At 40.3% G+C, this 24174-nt stretch overlaps 1 protein-coding gene across 8 annotated transcripts in view; it reads right to left on the reverse strand.

Moving 5' to 3' along the window:
* Nucleotides 1-24174, reverse strand: part of fip1l1a (FIP1 like 1a (S. cerevisiae)) — a 114918-nt gene that overhangs the window by 74978 nt on the left and 15766 nt on the right. For 6 of the 8 annotated variants that reach the window (XM_043690959.1, XM_043690936.1, XM_043690926.1 and 3 more), the window contains 5 exons: nt 17271-17377; nt 13356-13414; nt 6178-6288; nt 5770-5900; nt 222-349 (listed from right to left, as the gene is read on the reverse strand). In XM_043690959.1, the coding sequence (XP_043546894.1) occupies nt 222-349; nt 5770-5900; nt 6178-6288; nt 13356-13414; nt 17271-17377 (536 nt within the window). The remainder of the gene's footprint in view (nt 1-221; nt 350-5769; nt 5901-6177; nt 6289-13355; nt 13415-17270; nt 17378-24174) is intronic. The other 2 variants (XM_043690953.1, XM_043690944.1) reach the window with 1 other exon arrangement.

The following is a 24174-nucleotide window of genomic DNA, read 5'->3' on the forward strand; positions in this document are numbered from 1 at the left end:
TCCACCTATCGCATTTCCAACGCCCCTCCCCTAAGTCCCTCCTCCCTACCTTTCATCTTAGCCTGCTGGGCACACTTTCCTCATTCCTGAAGAAGGGCTTATGCCCGAAACGTCGATTCTCCTGTTCCTTGGATGCTGCCTGACCTGCTGCGCTTTTCCAGTATCCTTTACATATTGACAATAACTGCTAAATGGAAAAGTGAAACTTCTACTAGACCTGCCTTTGCTTAAATTCTGACCTGTTGGGTGGTGGTCCTGCTCGGAAACGATTTGGTGGAGAAGGGAAATCCATCTTAGGGGGTGGCACCTCTGGTTCTTTCTCAGGATTTCCAGTTCTGCCCTGTTGTACCTGAAAAATTTAAAATTTGCACCATTCTTGACATTGTAAAGAACAGTCCCCAACATCCATATCAAGCAAGATGGAGAAAGTTATTTTTAACAAAAAGAGACGTATGCAGAATAAAACGTGAAATGTTTGGCAGATAAAGTACATTATGGCAACTCTGAGACCATAATTTCTAAATCTGAGAAAGGTAAGCAAAGTATTTCATAGGCAAGAAACACATCAGCCTTAGAGAAGCAAAAGAACTTCAATACCTATATGAACCAATCTCAAAACGTTTGCACAAACACAAGTATAAACAAAGCTAATTAAATATTGATCTTGAACTCTTAATATACAAAATAAAGGGAGGAATTGATGCTTCGTTTATTGTCTTTATCAAAACTCATCCAAATAAGTGCATTCAATTCTGGGCATTGAACATAGCAAAGTGGTATTGATCATGGAGAGACACTGAGCAAATAGACACAGGTTGGTCTGCTATAGCGCGCATTTCATCAACGCAAACTGGCTGTAACATGATTGACAAATAGGGGATTAGATTAGATTAGATTACTTACAGTGTGGAAACAGGCCCTTCGGTACAACAAGTCCACACCGACCCGCCGAAGCGCAACCCACCCATACGTTTACCCCTTACCTAACACTACGGGCAATTTAGCATAGCCAATTCACCTGACCTGCACATCTTTGGACTGTGGGAGGAAACCGGAGCACCCGGAGGAAACCCACGCAGACACGGGGAGAACGTGCAAACTCCACACAGTTAGTCGCCTGAGGCGGGAATTGAACCCGGGTCTCTGGCGCTGTGAGGCAGCAGTGCTAACCACTGTGTCACCGTGCCGCCCATTGTTGTTTCTAAAGCATGAACTTTTCAAACACGTGTTGTCTATAATGCGATTGCCTCACCAACACGAAGTCCTATTTTTATTGCGCGATTTTATATAGTGCTCTGTCACACAAGAACAAAACCATAGATATGATTGTATTAAAAAAATTTCCTCAGGCAGGAGTTCCCCATCTTACAAAATGGAGAAATAAGCCATTCTTCCCCTTGAGCCAACACTACTATTAAAGATCATGGATCATCTTCTGCCTCAGTTCGGTCTTCCTGCACTGTTCCCCTTAACTTCTACTCCCTTAGTATCTAAACATCTATTATCTCAGTCTTGAATATACTCAATAACTGATCACCCACAATTTGAGAATCATGAAGATCAGCAACCATTCAAATGAAGACATTTCTTGTCATCTCCATCCTAACTGAATGATTTACAAGTCTGAAATTATGACCTCTCATTCTAGATTCAGTCAAGATGGCATCCTCCCAGTATCTATTGTGTCAAGTCTCTGAAAAAGTGTTATCTCTTTCAAAGAGACAATTTTTCATTCTCCTAAAGTCCAATGCATATAAGCCTCGTCTATTCAAACTGTCCCAGAAAAATATAAATATTCATGCTAGGAATCAGGCAAATGAATCTTCACTGTGCGCCATCGTTAGGAAGGAGACTAAACCTGCATACATACCATATCATGGGATATGGCTGTATAAAATTTGCAGCAAGATTTTGTTACTTTTATATTCCACCTCCTTTGTAATGAAGACTAAAATACCATTTTTTTGTGATTTGTATACCAGGCGATCCAAACTCTTGTCAAATATTACATTCTTCCGTCTCTCACCTCTTCAGGGATAGTCAGCATGGCTGTGTGTGTGGGAAATAGTGTCTCACAAATTTGACCGAGGTTTTTTTTTGAGGACATAACCACTAAGATAGATGAGGGCAGAACAACAGACATTGTCTACATGGACTTCAGTAAAGCCTTTGACAAGGTTCTGCATGATAGATTGGTTTGGAAAGTTAGATCATATGGAATTCAGGGAGAGATTGCCAAGTGGATACAAAATGAACTTGATGGTAGGAGACAGAGATTAGATTAAATTCCCTACAGAATGGAAACAGGCCCTTTGGCCCAACAAATCCACACCGACCCAGAGTAACCCACCCAGACCCATTACCCTACCCTATATTTATCCCCTGACTAATGCATCTAACACCAAGGGCAATTTAGCATGGTGGATGTGGTAGTGAGAGAAAGTTATTTTTTGGACTGGAGACCTGTAACTAATGGTGTTCTGTAAGAATTGGTGCTGACTCCACCTTTGTTTGTAATTCACATTAAAAACTTGGATAAGAATTTAGGAGGTATGGTTATTAAGTTTTCAGATGACACCAAAATTGGTGGTATAGTTGACGGTGAAGAAGTCTCTCCGAGATTACAAATGGATCTTGATCAATTGGGCCAATGGACTGAGGAATGACAGATGGAACTTAATTTAGATAAATGCTAGGTATTGCATTTTGGTAAAACAAAAAAGCGTAGATTGGGCCCTACGTAGTGTTGTCGAACAGACCTCGAGGTTCTGATACATAATTCTTTGTAGGTTGTGTCACAGACAGACAGGCTAGTTAAGATGTTTAGCATGCTTGCCATCATTGCTCAGGCCACTGAGTCGAGGAGTCATGAGGTTATGCTCAGGCTGTACAGGACACTGGTGAGGTCACTTTTGGAGTACTGTGTTCAGTTCTGATCACCTTGTGATAGGAAGGAAAGATTTATCAAGATTTTGCCAGGACTGGAGGGGTTGAGTCGTAAGGGAAAGCTGGATAGGCCGGGACTTTTTTCGCTGGAGTGTCAGAGGTGGAGGTTTGACCTTCATAGAATCATAGAACCCCTACAGTGTGGGTGCATGCCATTCGTCCCATCAAGTTCATACTGGCTCTAAAAAGCATCCCAGCCAGACCCACATTCCCCCTACATTATCCCTGTAATCCTGCATTTCCTGTCGCCAATCCACCTCACCTGCATACCTTTGGACTGTACAGGAAGCCAAAGCACCCAGAGGAAACCCACACAGACATGGGAAGAACGTCTGTGTAGAGTGTGCACAGTCACCGAGGCTGGAATCGAACCTGGCGCTGTGAGGCAGCAGTGCTAACTACTGAGCCATGATGTAAACCTTATAGAGGTTTATAAAATCATGAGGGGCATAGATAAGGCGAATAGCAAAGGTCTTTTCACGAGGGAGGGGAAGTTCAAAACTAGGAGGCATATTTTTAAGGTGAGAGATGAAAGATTTCAAAAGTGACCTGAGAAGCAACTTTTTCCACATAGAGGATGGTTTTGATGTGGAATGAACTGCCAAAGGAAATGGTAAATGCAAGTTCAGTTACAATATTGAGAAGACATTTGGACAGGTGCATAAATAGGAAAAGGTTTAGAGGGATATGGACCAAATGCAGCCAAGTGCAACTACTTCAGTTTGGAAATCTTGGTCGGGATCTGTTTCCAGGCTCTGTGACTATATGAGCCTTAAAATATACCCTGCTTCACAATCTGTCTGATCAGATAGGTAACTTCACATTACATTTCATTTGACATTTTTGCCCACTCACTTAACCTGACAAGTTCTTTTGCAGCCCGTCTTCCTTATAGATTAGGTGAAGTGCAATTTTGTATCTTTGCAAAATTGGATTTTTACATTCAGCATCCTCACTGAAGTGACTGATAAAAATTGTAAGTAGATGATTATAAATAGATCACCAAATTACTCAACGAGCTGGTTAGCCAATCCCAAAAAGGTTGTTATTCCAGTCCAATAACCAATCCTCAATCCATTCTAGTGTTACGCCTATTCCCAAGATCCATAATTTTGTATAATAAACTCATCATACGTTTTCCAAAAGTCAAATACTTTTTGAAAATCAAGATCTTACCCACTTTAACTACATCCAAAAAAAAAGCTAACAGCTTTGTCAAATGATTTCCCTTTAATAAATATAGGTGTTGACTCTGTCAATTCATATTATGAGTTTCACCTGACCTGTTACGATTCTCTTAATAGATTATAACATTTTTCTGACAACAGATGTCAGGCCAACAAACACACAGATTCTAATTTTCTCTCTGCTTCAGTCTCTTTCCCCCTTTACATGGGTAATTCTTTCGATATTTTGCTTTGGTTCCAGCTTCCCACTCTTCTGGCTCTAGCTACTGTCTATTCGTGGTGAATGTGCACAAGTCCCTTTAGACTGGTCTCTTTGTAGGGTATGTGAAACATTCTTTGTTCCGATTCTACTCTGGGCTCCCTCCCATAATTCCTTCTCTAATAGATGATGATGTCATTGGTGCGACTCCCTGCTCTCCTCCTGAGTTGGAAAATTAAATCAGTTTTGTTTCCAACATCTATCCTTCTCTTGCCTTTACCTGGTCCCTCTTAGACCCTGCCCTTCCCTTCCCGACTTTTCAATATCCATTTCAGGGAACAGACTGTCCATCGATATCCATTACAAACCCACTGACTCTCACCGTCACCTTGACTACATTTCCTCACTCCTATTTCCTGCAAGAATTCCATTTTCCCAGTTTCATCGTTGCATCTCTTCCACTGCAATGCTTCCATCATGTTATCTATTCCACTCCCTCTTCTTCCACCTTATCAAAGGATAACAACAGCATTTACTAGCTTCTTTCAGCTCTGAAGCAGTGTCTTGAAAACAAAAAATGCTGCAGATCACAGCGGGTCGGCAGCATCCATGGAGAGACAGCAAGCTAATGTTGAGTCTAGATGACTCTTTATGGATGCTGCTTGACCTGCTGTGACCTCCAGCATTTTTTGTTTTCAGTACAGATTCCAGCATCTGCAGTAATTTGCTCCTGAAGTAGTGTCTTATTGAACTGGAAATGATAATTGTGTTCCTCTCTCCACAGATGCAGTCAAGAGTGTTGGATTTCTCCTGCACTCTAGAATAAAAAGAGAAATTTTCCTTCCCCATCAAATCTGTCGGTTGACTTTTCAGTTCCAGTCAGGTGAGCTGAAAAGTCTTTTTCTTTGACTCTCACCTGTTTGACTTTCTCAGCTTTGAATAACAAAGGTGAAACCCTGACAAAGAGGTAATCTATTCCCTGAAGTGCTCCGAACAAACTCCCTTTTCTAGGAGAAACTATCCTTCGAACATCAGTCAGGTGTTTTGATAACTGAATTCAAAAGCTTTTAATCAAATCTTACAAAACAAAATAACTTGCTCATCCTAGCTCTTGAATTTATTTTTCCCTTTCTGGACATAAACCCCACAATATAAACAAACTTCCTGTAAGACTCGAGGGGGCATTTAGTGCCCTGCTCTCTGACACATTTTGGTTTAAAATCATGGTTCTGAAAGGACCTAATTAATTATTTAACCCCATCACAAAAATAGACCAAATACATATGCCCTGTGGGGGAGGCAGTGAAGGGCTGTGGGGCAGTGTTGGGACAAGGATGACAGAACGATTTTTTTAATGTGTGGTGAACAGTATTTTAACTGTTTGTCATGCACATTTTTCACTCACACTTCAGAATTGTAATCTCAGTGAATACTAACTGTAATTCTGTTTGTAGCTGAGGCAAGAGGAAGGGGTTCAAGACCCATTCTCAGTCGCTTCTGTTTCTCACAATAAGCTTTCCAAGTCTCCTCATTGAACCCATAATTGAAGTAATCAGAAAGATCAGCACCTTAAACAGAGGGAAAACACTGCATGAGCAAATAGCACTATAATTACAATAATTACTTATTGTCAACTATTTTCTTTCATATGCACAGATTTTGAACTAAATGAACATAAACAATACTTTTTGTATGTTAACAATTTAATAACAAATTTCCAAATTCTTACAAATTTGAAACAATAATAATAGCATCAATACTTTGAGAACAAAGACATCAGGTTTTAATACTTATATTTAAATATTAAGCTGACGAGAGGATCACTTGGTAATAACAATGCCATACCTGGTTTCCTCCAAGGCTTATCTTCAAAAGAATCCAAGTCTATTTCCAAAGCTGGCATTCCATTGATGTCACCAGGGGCATCAAGGTCAACACCCTTTCCAGCTTTTGTCCCTAGGAAATAACATTTTAAAGCTTGACATAAGTAACATTAACAAAGTTGAAAACGAAAAACATTTCAATAATGAGACCATTTTTCCCATCTGCTATTGAATTCTAAATCAGTTGCAGTTTTTTTCCAGTCTAAAGAATGCAGAGTAAAATCAAATTTAAAAAAAATTCAAAAAGGAACTACTTTATTTACTCACTAACCATCAAGTGATTTGGATATTGTTCACTCAAATAGCTTAAAAATGTCATAAAATAAATACTTCATAGCTTTCAACTCTCTGCAATTGATAAAACACAAAAACATTCCAAAACACTAGAGTTATAGTATGGAAACAGACCCTTTGGTCCAACTCATCCACGCTGATCACACATCCCTGTTTGACCCAGTCTCATTTGCCAGCATGTGGCCCATATCCCTCTAAACTCTTCCTATTCATATATCCATGCAGGTGCCTTGCAAATGTTGTAACTGTACCCACCTCAACAACTTCCTCCGGCAGCTCATTGCACACACGCACCACCCTCTGCGTGAAAAAGTTACCCCTTGGGTCCTTTGTAAATCTTCCCTCCTTACTTTAAACCTATGCCGTCTAGTTTTGGATTCCACCACCCTAGGAAAAAGACCTTAGCTATTTACCCTATCCTGGCTCATGATTGTATGAACCTCTTTAAATTCACCCCTCAGATTCTGATATTCCAGGGAAAAAAAAAGTCCCAGCCTATTCAGCCTCTTCCTATAGCTTAAACCTTCCAGTCCTGGCAACATCCCTGGAAATCTGCTTTGCACCCTCTCAGGTTTAATAACTTTCCTATGAAGGGCAACCATGATTGAACACAGAATTCTAAAAGTGGCCTCATAAATGTCCTGTACAGCCTTAATGTGACATCCCAACTCCTTTAATCCATGTTCTGATATATGAAGGCAAGTGTGTCATATGCCTCTTCACCACCCTGTCCACCTGCAACTCCCCTTTCAAGGAATTATGCACCTGCAACCTAGGTCTCTTTGTTCGACCACATTCCCCAGGGGACTTCCATTAAGTGTATGAGCCCTGCCCTGGTTTGCCTTACCAAAATGCAACACCTCACTTTAATCTAAATTAAATTCCATCTGTCACTCTTCAGCCCATTGGCTGATCAAGATCCTATTGTACTTGGGAAATATTGTGTTATAGGTTATTTTTACTAACTCGCTCACCAGCTCACTATATTCATTAACACCAGGTTCCCATTCATTCAAAACTCTTTACCAACTAGTTGTTTACTATAACACAGTTTCATTCATAAACTGTGTTTTGTAGTATATTTCATTATTACAACATTGACTAAAATTAAAATTAAAGTATCCCTTTCAACCCATTCACCTTAAACCTTTATCAGGCCTATTACCACATCAAAAGCAATGTCTAAATAGGTGTCAAGACCATAAACAATACCATCTCCATCAAGTCTCCACAAAACATTACAATATTAATCAGCCAACTGCCTCTCTGACCTAAATAGGATTACAGAACACCGTACAGTTTCCCCGATTAGTATGAACTTGTTGAAAACCTTTTAACAGGGCTACTATCCCCTTAACTAACAATTATTTGGAGGTGCCGGTGCTGGACTGGTGTGGACAGTTAAAAAAAAAATCACACAACGCCAGGTTATAGTTCAACAGGTTTATGTGGAAGCAGTAGCTTTCATGGCACTGCCTCTTCATCAGATGATTGTTCTGATGAAGAGGCAGCGCCTCGAAAACGACTGCTTCCAAATAAACCTGTTGGACTATAACCTGGTGTTAAGATTTTTAACCTTAACTAACAAAACAGCGCTTCCATGGGACTGCATGAATGAAATAAACTCACACCGGCAAATAGTAAACAAATCTCACAACCCAGCTGCACTAGTCAGTTTGATACACTTTATTCTTTTATTAACTACATGTACAATTTCTAACTTATTTACAGTATATAGGCCTCATGTTTTTACTAACATTTACTGACTTGGACAAAAGGACTGACACCTCTTAATTACACACGCAGACCAGACAGAAGTCTTCATTAATCCTATTAGGAGTAACAGCTAGTCTTGAGCAAGTGTTTAGGCCATCTCCTGTTTCCTCAAACCTTTGTGACTACAGATAAAACAATGTTACACCATAGAGATGGAACTTTAATATCTGTACAAACTGGGTATAAAGAGGCTACTGTAAGAACCGTATTTTGGGATTGTATTGCCACTTTGAACTTGCGCTACTGCGGTCGCTGAATAAAGAAGCTATTTTCACCAGTTATCGATTTCGGACATTATTTCAACTTGATCCCACAATTGAGATAACCTTCTTTACTGTCACCAATTATTTTGGTGTCTTCTGCAAACTTACTAACCATGTCTCCTATATTCAGATCCAAATAGTTTATATACATGACAAAAAGCTGTGAACCCAGCACCAATCCTGTGGCACACTACTGGTCATAGGGTTCCAGTCCAAAAGTTAACCCTCTATCACCAACCTCTGACTCTTACCTTGAAGCCATTTTTGTATTTAATTGGCTAGCTCCCCCTGGAGCCCATGTGATTGAACCTTACTGACCAGTCTTCCAGTCAGGACCTTATTAAACACTTTGCTGAAGTCCATCTAGGCCGCGTTTCCCACTCTACCTTCAATCTTCTTTGCCACCTCTTCAAAAAAAAACTCACTCAAGTTAGTGAGATGCCACTTCCCATGCACAAATCCATGCTGACTACCCATCATTGATCCTTGCCTTTCCAAATGCATGTAAATCCTGTCCTTCAGAATCCCTCCAACAACTTACCCACCACTGATCTAAGGCTCACCAGTCTATAGTTCCCTGGCTTTTCCTTACAGCCTTCCTGAAATAATGGGACCACATTAGCAAACCTCTAGTTTTCTGGCACCTCACAAAAAGGTTCTTTTTCGGAATGGCAGCCGGTGACAAGCGGTGTCCCGCAGGGTTCAGTGTTGGGGCCGCAGTTGTTCGCATTATATATTAATGATCTGGATGAAGGGACTGGGGGCATTCTAGCCAAGTTTGCCAATAATACAAAGTTAGGTGGACAGGCAGGTAGTCCTGAGGAAGTGGGGAGGATGCAGGAGGATTTAGACAGTTTGGAGGAGTGGTCCAGGAAATGGTTGATGGAATTCAATGTGAGCAAATGCGAGGTCTTGCACTTTGGAAAAAAAATAGAAGCATGGATTACTTTCTAAACGGTGACAAAATTCGTAAAGTCAAAGTACAGAGGGATCTGGGAGTGCTAGTTGAGGATTCTCTAAAGGTAAACATGCAGGTTGAGTCCGTGATTAAGAAAGCGAATGCAATGTTGTCAATTATCTCAAGAGGGTTGGAATATAAAAGCACTGATGTGCTACTGAGACTTTATAAAGCTCTGATTAGGCCCCATTTGGAGTACTGTGTCCAATTTTGGTCCCCACACCTCAGGAAGGAAATTCAGAACAGAAATGCGGAGACATTTCTTCAGCCAGAGAGTGGTGGGCCTGTGGAATTCATTGCCACAGAGTGCAGTGGAGGCTGGGACGCTAAATGTCTTCAAGGCAGAAATTGATAAATTTTTGATGTCACAATGAATTAAGGGCTATGGGGAGAATGCAGGTAAGTGGAGTTGAAATGCCCATCAGCCATGATTGAATGGCAGAGTGGACTCGATGGGCCGAATGGCCTTACTTCCACTCCTATGTCTTAAGGTCTTATATGTCTATTAATGATAAAAGTATCTCAGCCAGGGACCCAGCAATCTCTTCCCTAGCTTCCAACAAAGTTCTGGGAAAACCTGATCACTTCCCAGGGATTTATCTACCTTTATCTGTTATAAGACTGCCAGCACCTCCTCTTGTGTAATTTGATGTCTTTTCCCCAATTTAGTTCCACAAGATACCATGTCATTCTCTGCAGTAAACATTAACACAAAATATTTGTTTAGTATCTCACCCAACTCCTGGACTCCTACACAGAGAAAGCCACATTGACCTTTAAGGAGCCCTAGTCTCTCTCCAGTCACGTTTTTGTGCTTAAGGTATTTATAAAGACTCTTTGGATTTTTGTTAATTCTATTTGACGAAGCTATCTCATGGCCCCCTTGTGCCTTCCTGATTTCCATCTCAGGTACACTCCTACTGCCCTTATACTTCTCTAGTTATTCACTCGATCCCAGCAGCTTATAGCTGCTTTTTGCCTCTCTTTTTCTGACCAGAACCTCAGTTTCTCTAGTCATCCAGCATTCACTACACCTACCAGCCTTACCCTCCACACTAACAGGAACATAATGGCTCTGAACTCTCATTTTTAAAAGGTCTCCCAATTCCCAACCATCCTTTTGCCTGTGAATAGCCTCCCCCAAACAACTTTTGAAAGTTCTTATCTAATAACATGAGAATTAGCCTTACTCCAATTTAGAACTTTAACTTTTTGGTCAGTTCTACCCTTTTCCATAATTCTATTAGTCTTAAAATAATTATGATCATAAACCCCAAAGTTCTCCCCCACTGATACTTCAGTTACTTGCCCAACAGAAGGTCAAGTATTGCTCTTCCTCGAGTAGGTACACCTACAAGCTGAAGAAGAAAGTTTTCTTGTTCACACTTAAATTCATCTCCACCCAAGTCTGTAACACTATGACAGTCCCAGTCTATGTTTAGAAAGTTAACATCCCCTTTCATTACGACCCTATTTTCCTTATAGATTGATACTGGAGATCTCCTTACATCTTGTTTCCCAAATTTCCCGCTGACTAATGAAGGGAGCATATAATACAATCCCAACAAAGGTGATCATCTCTTCCTTATTTTCAAGATTTACTCATTTAATTTCACTGGACGATCCCCTAGAAATATCCTCCCCCCAGTATAGTCATAATGTTCTCCCTAATCAAAATCGCTACTGGCCATCCTCTCTTGCCTCCCTTTCTATCCTTCCTTTGGCATCTATACCCTCGAATGTTTAACTGCCTGTCCTGACCATCCCTGAGCCACGTTACTGTAATAGCTATGACATCCCAGTCACATATTCCAAACCATGCCACAATCTCTATCACTTGGATTCCCACCCACCTCCCCTTCCGCAACCCAGCCCCCCACCACTTAACTAGTTTAAAACTCCTGACTAGCCCTCGCAAATTTTCCATTGAGGATACTGGTCCTGTTCCAATTCAAGTAGAGTCCATCCCTCTTATTCAGGTCACTTCTATCCCTGAAGAAATCCCAATGGTCAAAAAATGTGAATCCGTGCCCATTGCACCAACTCCTCAGTCACGAATTAATCCGCTCTGTTCTCCTATTCCCACTCTTGATAGCACATGGCACCAGTAATGGCCCAGATGTTACTACCCTCAAGTTCCTACTTTTTAACCTCTTGCCTTGTTTTCTATAATTTCTCTGCACAACGTTTTGCCTTTCCCTACCTATGCCAGTGCTATCAACGTGTACAATGACCTCCTGCTGGTCTTCCCTTCCAGAATACTCTGCACCTTCTCAAGAGACATCCTTGACTCAGTCACCCAGGGAAGCAACACAAAATCCTGATGTTTCACTGACAGCCACCCAAACATCTGTCTGTGCCCCAGACTAGAGAGAGTCCACTATTATAATTGATCATTTGGAAGGTGACATACCCCTCATTACAATAGAGCCAGTCACGGTACCAGAAACTTGGCCGTCAGTGCTATACTCCTCTGACAGGCTATCCTCCTCTACAGTATCCAAAATAGGATGTCTGTTTGAAATGGGGATACCCACAGTGGACTCCTGCAGTACCAGATTACCTCTCCTAGCAGTCAACCATCTATCTGACCGTATCTGCCGTGTCTCCACCTTCTGGAAAGGGCAATTCATACCTCCTTGTTCTCATAAACTCCTCACTACCTCTAAATGCCATTTCAACCAATCCATGTGATCCGATAGGATTCACAATTGAACATGTCCTGCAGACATAGTCTCCAGGAAGATTCAAAATCTCTCTGACCTCCCACATCTGACAGGAACAGCACATCACCCAATTAAAAGCCATTGCTGCCCTTTTAAGAATCTACAGGCCCAGAAATTACCTAAAAACAAACAACACGCTTTGCTCAAACACATCAGCATTAGCACAATATAAATCTGGTCTTTTATGAGAAGGACACACACACAGAAAAACAGCTTGTGGTAAGTGACGAGTGAAGATAGTTGCACAGGCTTTAAAGTTATTTGTTGTTTTGACAAGTTCTATCAGTGATGTAAAAGAATACTGGAAAGGCTGCAACGTATAGAACTTGGGCTACTTCCTGACCAGTACAATTTGAAAAACTAATCTTCAGGTAAAGTACTAAAATGTATAAAATATTTTTAGTGATATCCAATCACTGTGTTCGCAAATCAGAAGTGCACCAATCAGAATATTACACAAAATTAGCCTAGTGTCCAAACTGGCATTTAGTACCAACTCACTTTAGTCTCTATCAAGCAAATTACAACAAAGATAGTAGAGAACTACATGCTGCATGAGGGCCCAAATGGAAACTGTGAACCAGGTAATGAAAAATATACAGTTAAAATAAATTCACACCAAGGAGAAGATTTTCTGTCCTTATAACTTAGGTAACAATTTTTTTTGTTCAAAATACTCTGATATATTAATGGCCTCACTGGCTTGTTTCTTTTTATGATTAATTTGACCTCAACATCCCTAAATACTTTGTCATTATGCTCACGGGACTACATGAGTTGTTCGTTTTCAAATGCCACACTGTAATGTTCGCGAAATCTACAAAGATAACTTATTTACATCAGGATTTACAAGTTCAATACTAAAGTAAATCAACTTAAATCCAAAAAATCCAGAATTCAAATGTGGAATATAGTGTTGCTTTTGAAGAAGCAACCACAATTCTGAAAAATGACCAACTGAGGTTATGTACTTCTCCACTGGGTGGAAAGAGCACAGGAAAGAATAAGGATCTTTGCCAAGCCATTCTTAATAACTGCTTAGCCGACAGTTTATGCTGTTACTCTTTCACTTGGCTGCAATTTAGAGTAACTCAGGGACAAAAAAGTAGATAATGTTTCTTACCTGACCCATAAAGTCTTCCTGAGGACTTAATATTGAGATTTACAGGTGTTACTCCATAGCTATTGGACAGAAAATATATTTCAATTAGGACTTCACATGCTCGCTTAATATTTTTTACTTGAATATGATTCAAAATTTCTGTTTAGTTTAGCAAATATTAAATTTCAGATTTTACATTGCATTAATTATTCATATAAATAAGCATTAAAGTTCCTGTTTATGAATTTCAATATAACGTTTTTAATGAAAGTGACACACAAAGGAACCACAATTACTTGCAGCCTTCCTGAGCATGTTTTCAAGTAAACACCAGCTGTGATGGCCTTGCTGCATATCAATAAGTATTTATTTGTAGAATAGGTCACACTGAGTCAGAACTTTGGCTTACAAAGTGAAGGGAAAAGATTTTGTCAGTTCCATCTGGACACGAGCCTAAAATTCAAATCAGGCCTGAAACATTACCACTGGTTTTAAAATGGAATTTGAAAGGTGGCCCAAGAACATGATTTGACCACTATTTTGATTTGGGTATTGCTGAAAAGAAGATCCATTTTGTTGAAGGTTTTAATCTTAAAATGCAAGACAAAAATCCACATTTATTCAACTCAACAAGAGGTGACAACCATTCACTGTTTCATTACCAAGTGTCCTGACCAGAGTCAACCTGCCTGGTTTGAAATTGAAACAGAGCCTGGCTGTAACTGTCAATCAGCATTAATGGAACATTCTCTCTCCATATCAACGAACCTATGATGGTCCACTTGCCAATGAATCAGGATGTTACTTCATACAGTCTAACTGTTGGTTTTCTTCTAGAATGGGTATTCTTATGAAATGTACTGTTGCAAAGCTCTCAATCAACATGTTAAATAAGAGCAAAGCAAATCAGTTATCCTTGAACTACCCTTACCAAGTTCATTATCAACATCTTGGAGGTTCACTGAGGTTTCACTGCACCTCTTATGAGCACCATGGCAATTAGCACATTTCCTGATCTTTTATCTTATCTTTTACCTATAAGGTTCACATCAAGTTTGTGATGAAAGAGTCATTAATTGTTGTGTAGGTGTACATGCTCATCATGAGTCAGGAGAGAACAGCTTTCTGAAATAGGTGTCCCAGCAACGAACTCAACACGGAGCCCTGATACACTGTTAGAATCAGCAATTCAGCAGCTCACCAAAGTGAGGAAAGATTACTCATTTCTGTCTTAAATAGGTTACCACTTATTCAGAGATAATACCTTCTGGTCCTTGGCTCTCCAGCAAGGGGAGACAACCTTGTTGCACCCACCTTGTCAAGCTCCCCAAGCTTTTTATGTTTCAATAAAGATCTCCTCTCATTCTTCTAAGTTCCATTGAGTACAAGCCAAATTACATACCCAGGATCTTCCTAGTGAACCTTTTCTGGATTGCTTCCAATCCCAGTATAGGGAGCCCTCGACTTACAAAAACTCACACTCTCAAACTCGATCTCCTACAGGGGTAAAATTTTAAGATCCAACATATGAACATATCCTGTACTTAAAAATGGTGTCCATTCTTGCTGACAAATCGGACCCAACAAAGGGATTGCCTGTATATATTTCCTTAGTCTTCTTGAAACTCTGCAGTCCTTGGGGTGTAAGAACATTCACAATGTTCTTCGAATGGAATTCAAAGATTTTGACCCACCCACAGAGAAGGAACAGCAATATAACTCCAAGTCAGGAAAATGTGGCTTGGAGGAAAATTTTCAAGTGATAATTTCCCATGCATCTGCTCAGCTTATCCTTCTAGATAGTAGAGATTATTGGTTTGGGGCATACTGACAAATAAGGTTAGTGAGTTACTACAATGCATCTTATTAATGATGCACACGGCAATCACTGTGCATCGGTGTCAAAGGATTGAACATTGAATGGACTGCCAATCGAGCAGGTTGCTTTGTCTGGGTTAGTACTAGGCTTCTTCAGTATCATTGGTGCTGCACTGATCCTAGTAAGTGGGGAGCATTCCATCATTCTCCAAAGTCGTACCTAGTAGATGGTGGAAAGGCTTTAGTGAGTTAGGAGGCAACTTAACATTTGATTTCCCAATCTCCGCCTTGCTGCTATAACCACAGTTTTAAAATTGCTGTTCCAGTTCAGTTTCTGGTCAATGATAACCCCCAAAATATTGACAGTGAGGATTCCACAATGGACAGTAATACCAGTGAATGTCAAGTGGACAATGATTAGATTCTTTTGTTGTGAACAGTCATTGCCTATCTTGGATAGTATATTGACATGGAACTCGGCTGATTGAAATTCAGAAGAGGGATAGGTGTTGTCATTCTACAGAAGAATGGGAGGTGATGTTTCCCCTGATGGGAGATTCTAGAAACAGACAGCATTGTCTCAGAATCAGAGGGTGCCAATTTTAGACTGAGATGAGGAGGAATTTCTTCTCTCAGAACAGTCTTTGGAATGTCTTGCCACAAAGAGCTGTGGGGCAGAGATCTGACACATATTTAGGGCTGAGGCACAGAGATTCTTCATCAGGAGAGAAATCAGGAATTAGAGGGAAGGAGCAGGAATGTAGATGCAGAGTGTCAGATCAGCTCTGCTTCTAATGAATGGAAGAGCAGGCTCAAGGGGTGAATGGCCTATTCTGTTCCTATTTCTTATGGTATTCAATCAAAGCCCAAATGTTTTAAGATTAAGATTAGATTCCCTATAGTGTGGAAACAGGTCCTTCAGCCCAACAAGTCCACACCAACCCTCTGAAGTAACCCACCCAGACCCATTTCCCTCTGACTAATGCACTTACCGCTATGGGCAATTTAGCATGGCCAATTCACCTGACCTGCACATCTTTGGATTGTGGGAGGAAACCAGAGTACCTGGAGGAAACCCATACAGACACGGGGAGAATGTGAAAACTCCACACAGACAGTCATCCAAGGCTGGAATTGAACCTGGGTCCCTGGCACTGTGCTAAACACTGAGCCACCATGCTGCCCTTGTGACTATTATTTCTAGACTGCCCCAGAAGAGGAAACATCTGTTCAAAGTCTTCCTTATTAATCCCATTTAACATTTTGTAGACCTAAATCAAACCCCCCCATTTTTCTGAACTCTAGTTATTCAACCGCTTCTTGTACGACAGCCCTTTCATGTCTGGAATCAATCTGGTGAACCTCCTCAGATCTGCCTCTACTGACCCTAATATAAAATAGACAACATCCACCCTGACCTCAATATGGAAGAGTAGGCAACATCATTCCCAGACCCCAATATATAACAGGAGACAGTATCCCTCCAGATAAAGGAAGGATGTGGTCCATGCTTTACTGCATAGGGACACAAAACTTCATTCTGAAGAATCACGAATGGTACTGAAAATTGAACATCCCCACTTCTGACCTTATGATGGAGGGAAGGTCATTGATGAAGCAGCGGAAGATGGTTGGGTCAAGGACACCACCCTGAGTAACTCCAGCAGAGATATCCTGGAGCTAACAGATGACTGACCTCTAACAAAAATTACCGTTACTTTCTGCCAACTATGACTCCAACCAGTGGAGGGTGTTCCTCTGATTCCAGTTTCTCAAGGGTTTCTTGATGCAATTGGGTCCAATGCCATCTTGATTTCAAAAGAGGGGTTCAAAACCACTGACCTCTCAGAGGAATTTAGAAAGGGCAATAAATGAGGATTTATCAATGCCACACATCTTAAGAGAAATGTCCTGGTCACCACTATAAACTGAAATGAGAATTCTAAAGGGCTAGATTGTGTGAAATAAACATGATTTCTTTTAAAACTGCTCTCGTGGTTCCTGCTCAGAATTGTAAATAGAACAAGTCCTATAAAGTAATCAAATGCAGATTTACTCATCCCAAGGTACAAAGACTGTAAAATATTTACACTGAAATGAATAAACATAGGAACCTACGTATACTGTGGTGCTCCAGTTTTAATATCACCAATGGTTACTTGAACGTCATCATCATCGTCATCACTATCACTGTCACTTTCATCCTCCCCTTCAGCTGCAGGATTCTAAAACACAAAGATTTGAATTGCTTACAAAACCATACTCAATGTCAAGCATAGCATTACCAAACTTCCCTTCTCCTACTGCAAACATAAGCGGGCAATAGAAAAACATATCCACTGTTAAAGCTAAAGGTTCTACTGACTTATGGAGGGAAGGTGTGTTGCGTAGGCTGAAGGATATTAAGGTGGACAAATCCCCAGGACCGATTGGGATCTATCCCAGGTTGCTGAGGGAAGCGAGAGAAGAAATAGCTCGGGCCCTGACAGATATCTTTGTAGCATCCTTAAACACAGGTAGAGTGCTGGAGGACTGGAGGGTTGCTCGTGTTGCACTCCCTGTACAAAAAGGGTAGTAGGGATATTCCGGGTAACTACAGACCAGTGAGCCTGATGTCAGTGGTGGGAAAGTTGCTGGAGAAGGTACTAAGGGATAAAATCTATCTATAGTTGGAAAAGAATGGACTTATCAGTGATCGGCAACATGGTTTTGTGTGGGGGAGATTATGCCGTACCAACTTCATAGAGTTCTTTGAGGAAGTGACCAAGTTGATAAATGAAGGAAGGGCTGTAGTTGTCGTATACATGGACTTTAGTGAGGTGTTTGATCAGGTTCCCCATGGTTAACTAATGGAGAAAGTGAAGTCACATGGTGTGCAGGGTGTTCTAGCTCGGTGGATAAAGAACTGGTTGAACAACTGGAGAAAGAGAGTAGTAGTTGAAGCGAGTTTCTCGAAATGGAGAAAGGTGACCAGTGATGTTCCACAGAGATCAGTGCTGGGGCCACTTTTGTTTGTAATATACATAAAATGATCTGGAAGAGGGCATTGGTGGTCTGATGAGCAAGTTTGCAGATGACACAAAGATTGGTGGAGTAGCAGAAAGCATAGGAGACTGTCTAAGAATATAGGAGAACATAGATAAACTAGAGAGTTGGGCAGAGAAGTGGCAGACGGAGTTCAATCCAGCCAAATGTGAGGTGATGCATTTTGGAAAGTCTAATTCTACAGCAAACCATACAGTAAATGGAAGAGCCTTGGGAAAAGTTGATGAGCAGAGAGATCTGGGAGTGCAGGTCCATTGTACCCTGAAGGTGGCTGCACAGGTGGATAGAGTGGTCAAGGCGGCATACGGTCTGCTTGCCTTCATCGGACGGGGTGTAGAGTATGAGCGCTGGCAGGTCATGTTAAAATTGTACAAGACTTTGGTTCGGCCGCATTTAGAATATGGTGTACATTTCTGGCCGCCACGTTACCAAATGAATGTGGACGCTTTGGAGAGGGTGCAGAGAAGGTTTACAAGGATGTTGCCTATTATGGAAGGCGCTAGCTATGAACACAGGTTGAGTAGGTTAGGATTGTTTTCATTAGAAAAAAGGAGATTGAGGTGGACCTGATTGACGTCTACAGAATCATGAAGGACATAGACAGGGTGGATAGAGATAAACTTTTTCCTAGGGTGAGGGATTCAATAACGAGAGGTCACGTGTTCAAGGTGAGAGGAGTAAAGTTTAAAGGGATATAACACACTGAAAGTACTTTACACAGAAGGTGGTAGGTGCCTGGAATATGTTGCCAGCAGAGGTAGTAGAGGCAGGCAAGGTAGATTCAGAGGTCACGCGTTCAAGGTGAGAGGAGAAAAGTTTAAAGGGATATAACACACAAAGTACTTTACACAGAAGGTGGTAGGTGCCTGGAATATGTTGCCAGCAGAGGTAGTAGAGGCAGGCAAGGTAGATTCATTTAAGGTGTGTCTGGACAGATGCATGAGTAGGTGGGGAGCAGAGGGATATAGATCCTTAGGATTTGGGTGGTAGGTTTATACAGTGGATTCAGATCGGCACAGGCTTGGAGGGCCAAAGGGCCTGCTCCTGGGCTGTAAATTTTCTTCGTTCTATTTTTAATTTCAAAACATCAGTCACAATGTTAACTTTGTAACTACAGTAATTCAACAGGTCGACTGGTACATTACTGAAGAATGAAGATAGGACTAAGAGCTCCCTAACTCAGTCGTTTTCAACCAGTGTGGTATGTCATAAGGACTGCCCTCAGTGTGTCTTGAGATTTTTTGCAAAGGTAATGAAAACCTTAAACAATATTCAATCCATGAAATCATGGTCATTGAAATTACCTTTGTTCATTATCGTGTGTGCAGAGATAGGAGCTGAACACCAGAGTTTGCTCTAACTCACGAGATGCAATGGTTCTTGCAGGGGGAAGGTGATCTCCCACATTTACAAGCTCCAAAGAGATCCGACAGAGCTTTTTAATCAATGCACAAATGACTTACAAAAAGAGTTAATATCTAATCACTACTGCCTGTCTAAGCTGGCATATCTCGCAGATGTTTTCAGCCATCTGAAAGAGTTAAATACTAAAATGATGGGGAAGAACAAGATGATTCTGTCCATATAAACATCAAAGGTTTCAGGTCAAAACTAGGCCTTCGGCAAGAGACCATGGCAGGGGATTCACTGGAAACGTGTCCACGAGCACCATCAGTTACAGAACCAGATTATAAAATTATTCCAAGGTCCTATGCATGGAGATTGATGTTGACTTCTGCTTCTGGAAGTAGTTGCTGCTCAAGGACCTCAGATTCAAAGAAAATGTTTAAAAACAGTACACAGAGCCTACGGATGGCCCACTTAATGAAGTTAAACTTTAGAGAGACTTTCTTTACGTGTTTTGGTTGACTGGGGTATCTGAGGGTCTATGATCATGCTTCTGCTGCACTGTTGCCATTTCAGATAAAATACCTCTGGGAGATAATATTGTCAACACTGGCACACACGAAACAAAACAACAGAACTGATGCTTGTTAGGTGGAGCAAGATTTGCTGGTGGCCCTCTTATAAATTCCTCCCTGGATCAAACAGCTCTGTGCAGATCTGAAAGCCTAGGATTCCCAATAACCCAGGAAATTTCAATTTATTCTATTTCTCTCTGATCCTTTACATATATGTTCAATTATTTAATAAAAAACAGGACTTCTAAAAATATTGTTAGAAATATGAAATGTCATCTGCAAAATTCTGAGGAACAAATTTAGGGTTGTGAATAGGTAGAAATAGTAGGAGTTCAACAGATTTTGAATATTCGCAGTCAATGACAACTTGTTTTTGGTGGATTTAAAACATTTAATCCTTTAGCTTTGTGCACTATGTTATAAACCTCTCTAGTAAGTCTGTAGCCATAGTAAACGCAACTAAATGCGACTCTTATGAGCAGGAGTCAACTCAGCTGAAAAAAAGGTAGATATGCTGTGGAACTGTTTGTCGAATTAAAATGTTTCAGCACCACTGCCCAAACCTGACAACTATTTTATGCAAATAAATGCAAAATACAAGTTAAAAATCTGAAATAAAAATTGAAGGATAATGTTTGGTCAAGAAATGTCAACCTGCTTCTCTCTCTACAGATGCCAGACTGGCAGAGTTTCTGCAGAATTTTCGGTTTATGTAGCAATTTTATGCAAATCACTGAACAGTTAACTTTTAACTCCCCCACACACTACACAAAATATCCAAACTTTTATAGATACAAAGAAATATCTTCACTGGGGCAGGGTCTTCAACTGTTAGCCAATTCTAGGTTTCCCTAATGAGCATAATTTCCTTTTTTGTACTGAACTACCTCAGCAACATGGAACACTAGACATAAACTTAAGCCTGTTGTACATTTTAAAACAAAGCACAAGAAATCAAATTATTTTAGACTTTAGTCACATCATATTCTATCAACTGGAAGCATAATATTGCTTTTCAACTTTAAGAACCTGGGACTAAATACATCCCAAACTAATAGAATAAATATCTCCTCTCACTGCACAGGAATTTTACCTAAATGAGTTTCAGACATCTCAAGTTAACTCAATGAGAGTGTCAAACATAAATTAATAATTCATAACTTGTTTAAAGAAGCTAGGATAATAGCTGGTCAACAAACAGAAACACAGTCGCATCAACTTACAAATATTAAATGTCTTTCAAATGGAAAAGTCACAAGATGCTTCACAAATTTAAAAGTAGCATAATGGCCAAAAGTTTTTTTTTGATTCTCTCGAGTCATGGATATGACTTGCTGGCATTTATTGTCCATCCCTCATTTGCCCTTGAACAACTGGTTTGCTGGGCCATTTCAGAGGGCAGTTGAAAGTGAACCACACACTGTTGTCAGCCAGACCAGGTGAGGTTGGCAGATTTCTTTCTCTGAACGGAATTGCAATGGTTTCTCTGACAATTGCAATTGCTTCATAGCTGTCATTAGATTCCTAATTCCAGACATTTTGTTGAATTCAAATTCTATCATCTGCCACAGCGCATTCAAACTCAGATTCCCAGAACATTCGCTGAGTTTCTGGATTTTTAGTTTAGCAAGAATATTACTGAGCTATCGCTTCCCCTTGGGTTAGAACATGAAAAAAAAAGTGAAGAAATAAATGGAAGGAATTCCACAGCTTAAGGAGCTGAAGGCACGGTTCTGAGGTCAAGGAATTAAAACCAGAGAAGCCAATGCAGGATTCTGGAGGAGGTGACAGACTTATGGAGAGATGGGCCAAGCTAAAAGAAGAAAATGAAAATAAAAAGAAGAATGTTGAAGTCTAGGCATTGCTAAGCCAAAAATCAATGTAAAGAGAGGAAAGGGGTAATTGGCAAACAGGATCTGTAAAAGCTAAAACATGTAGCAGAGATTTTAATTTTGTTAAATTTACAAAGGTTGCAAGGCAGAAATCTCGCAACAAGAGAGCATGGAATGGTCGATTCTACACATGATAAAGGCATGAATGAGAAATTCAGCAGATGATCTGAGCAGCAGTTCAGGTGGACAATGTTACCAAGGTTGAGGTTGGCTGTGTTGGTGAAGTCACATGCTCTGAGGTAAATCTAAAAGTTTTTTTTTAAGAAAATCTCTGGTCATCCTACCATAGCCTTCAAATATATAGGCTGTACAGGGCGTTGGTTAGGCCATTTTTAGAATGCTGCAAGCAATTCTGGCCTCTTGAAAGAGTTCGGAAAAGATTTACAAAAGATGTTGGCAGGGTTGGGAGGGTTTGAGCTAAAAGGGAGAGGCTGAATAGGCTGCGGCTATTTTCCCTGAGGCATCAGAGGCTGAGGGGTGACCTTTTAGAGGTTTATAAAATCATGAGAAGTATGGATAGGGTAAATAAATATGTTCCCTGGGGTGGCAAGTCCAAAACTAGAGGGCATAGGTTTAAGATGAGAGGGGAAGATTTAAAAGAGGGCAGCTTTTTCACGTAAAGGATGGTGTGTGTATGGACTAAGCTGCCAGAGGAAGTGGTCGAGGCTGGTACAATTACAACATTTAAAAGGCATCTCGATGGGTTTAGAATGGAAAGGGTTGAGATGAATATGTGGCAAATAGGACCAGATTAATTTAGAATATCTGGTCAGCATGGACAAGTTGGACCGACCCGAAACATTAACTCCGATTTCTCTCCACAAATGCTGCCAGACCTGCTGAGCTTTCCCAGCAACTTCTGTTTTTGTGATTGCTAATGAGAGCAGTTTGTCAGATTCATCAGAAACAATAAGTCATGAAATTTAAGCAGTAAAGAGAAATTAATAATGTCTGAAGCCTTTTAGAAGTCTAAAAGGTATGCCTCTGGCAGGTTCTCTTTCTACAAATTAGCAGAGACAATTTGTATCTATATAGCACCTATATAAGCAACATAATTAGTTGCTTATTGCAACAAAGATTTGGTCAAAGCAGGCAGTTTTAAGGTGTATCGTCAAAAAGAAAAGGGCAGTAGAGGGATTTAAGGAGGGAATTCCAGAGATTAAGACATTGACAGATGAAGGAATATTCACCAGTGATGGAGTGATTCAAACCAGGAATGCACAAGAGGCCAACATTAGTGGAGTGCAGCTGTCTCAGAGGATTATAGGGCGGAGGAGATTTTCAAGATAGGAATGGGTATGGTGAGGCAAAATTTGAAAATCCTAAAGACTGCAGCAGTCCAATAAAGCAGCTCTTTCTCAATGGATGATCAATAAATACTGGAGAGAGCAAGATGAAGAGCGAGTGAGATGGAGATTACAAGGAAGTTGTTAAAATTAACATATCTTGTCCCATGTCAAATTGCAACTGACACTACAACCTTGTGCCATGCCACTGTAGTATTTTCAAAAGCTGATTATAAAAAGAAAGAAAAGCTTTTGTATTTCAAATAAAGAGGTTGAGCTTACTCAAGATTTTAAACCAGGCAAAAGTTCAACAGGCTTCTATTAATAAAATGAATTTGTTATTAATAGAATAATACTAACAATAAAGAAAAACTGCAGGCAATGTGACTGGGACTTTGGAATTACTTTCCTACAATCTGCAAAGTCCTGATCATAAAAGATTTGTAGAAAGTCCCATCCACAGTAGTAATGCCAAATTGAACGGCACTCCTAGCAAAGACAGTAATCAACATAAAATGAATACTCATGCTACTGGGGTTTCTAGCACTCACCAACTGACTGTGATCAAGGGAGGTTCAACTGAAGCACTCAAGAAGGGCTTATATTATTACTTGAAAAGGTTAAATGTATAGGTCTCCAGGGGAAAACATGGAGAATAACATCGGAATAAATTGCTCATTTGGACAGCCAGCAAAGACAGAATAGACCGCACATAGTCTAACTATGTTGAAGCTGTTTTGTGATTCCATCCTATTCCATGTAAACATTTGCAGAATAAATTTGTTGAATTCTAAAACCTTGATTCTACACAATAAACAATAAAACTAAAAAGTTACACTATCATACATTGATGGGTTGCCTTAAGAAAACTAGTTCT

The sequence above is a fragment of the Chiloscyllium plagiosum genome, chromosome 1 (genome assembly GCF_004010195.1).
Source record: "Chiloscyllium plagiosum isolate BGI_BamShark_2017 chromosome 1, ASM401019v2, whole genome shotgun sequence".
Classification (NCBI taxonomy): Eukaryota; Metazoa; Chordata; class Chondrichthyes; order Orectolobiformes; family Hemiscylliidae; genus Chiloscyllium; species Chiloscyllium plagiosum.